This window comes from Poecilia reticulata, linkage group LG10, assembly GCF_000633615.1.
Source record: "Poecilia reticulata strain Guanapo linkage group LG10, Guppy_female_1.0+MT, whole genome shotgun sequence".
Taxonomy (NCBI): Eukaryota; Metazoa; Chordata; class Actinopteri; order Cyprinodontiformes; family Poeciliidae; genus Poecilia; species Poecilia reticulata.
In genome coordinates, this window is record NC_024340.1 from 32229425 (window position 1) to 32230230 (window position 806).

The window sequence follows — 806 nt, forward strand, 5'->3', positions numbered from 1 at the left end:
TGTGTGTGTGTGTGTGTGTGTGTGAGGTGCAGCATGTACATTCAGTCATAATGACTTTGTGTCTCTCAGGTCGTCGGATCAGCAGGTTCAGCATCTAAACTCGATTTTAAGAACTTAAATCTGTAAATGAGGTTTGTTGCTGCTGATTGGAGGAATTTACTGTAAACATCTAAAAGTTCTGAATCACTAAGTTCACATCTTTCTATTTAAAATAAAACGGCCTAGTTAAAGTTAATCGCTGTTTTCCTCTCCATCAGCCGAAATCAGAAGCACCATCAGCAAAAGTCAACAACTTTAAAACTGAACCCAGGACTGAGATGCCCAAAGACTCGGTGTGCAATGACACATATGAGCCTGTTGGGGGCGCTGTGCTCTTTGTCATTGGAACATGGTGGGAAACAAAATGGTGGAAGTTGGTGCCTTAGCATTAGCTTCTGCTGAATACCAAGTTGAGTTAGCACCCATTAAATATTGTGACTTTAGTTATATGCTAAGCATAATTTACATTATTAATCATAGAATGTGACATAAGGTGAATTCAGTGCAAAGCCCGATTTATTTTGGAAAGAGGAAGACTTTTATTTTGATGAATGCTTAACAGGATCTGGTTTTGTCTTTTGTCACTATCTTGTTTTCGGTTGCTAGGAAACAAACTGCTGTTGCCGGTTTTAGCTGTCGCTGTTTGTTCAATAAAGACGTCAGAGTCTGATTTTAAAATCTTTCATTATGTAATAATTATGTTAGTATTGCAAGTTGGCATAGCATGTTAGCATGTTGGTATAGCAGGTTAGCATGTTGGTATAGCA

General features: G+C 38.3%; 1 protein-coding gene across 1 annotated transcript in view; it reads left to right on the forward strand.

Moving 5' to 3' along the window:
- Positions 1–317: 317 nt before the first annotated feature.
- tmem150b (transmembrane protein 150B) overlaps positions 318–806 on the forward strand; it is an 8259-nt gene continuing 7770 nt past the window's right edge. The window contains 1 exon segment of the mRNA XM_008420990.2: positions 318–391. Coding sequence (XP_008419212.2) covers positions 318–391 — 74 coding nt within the window.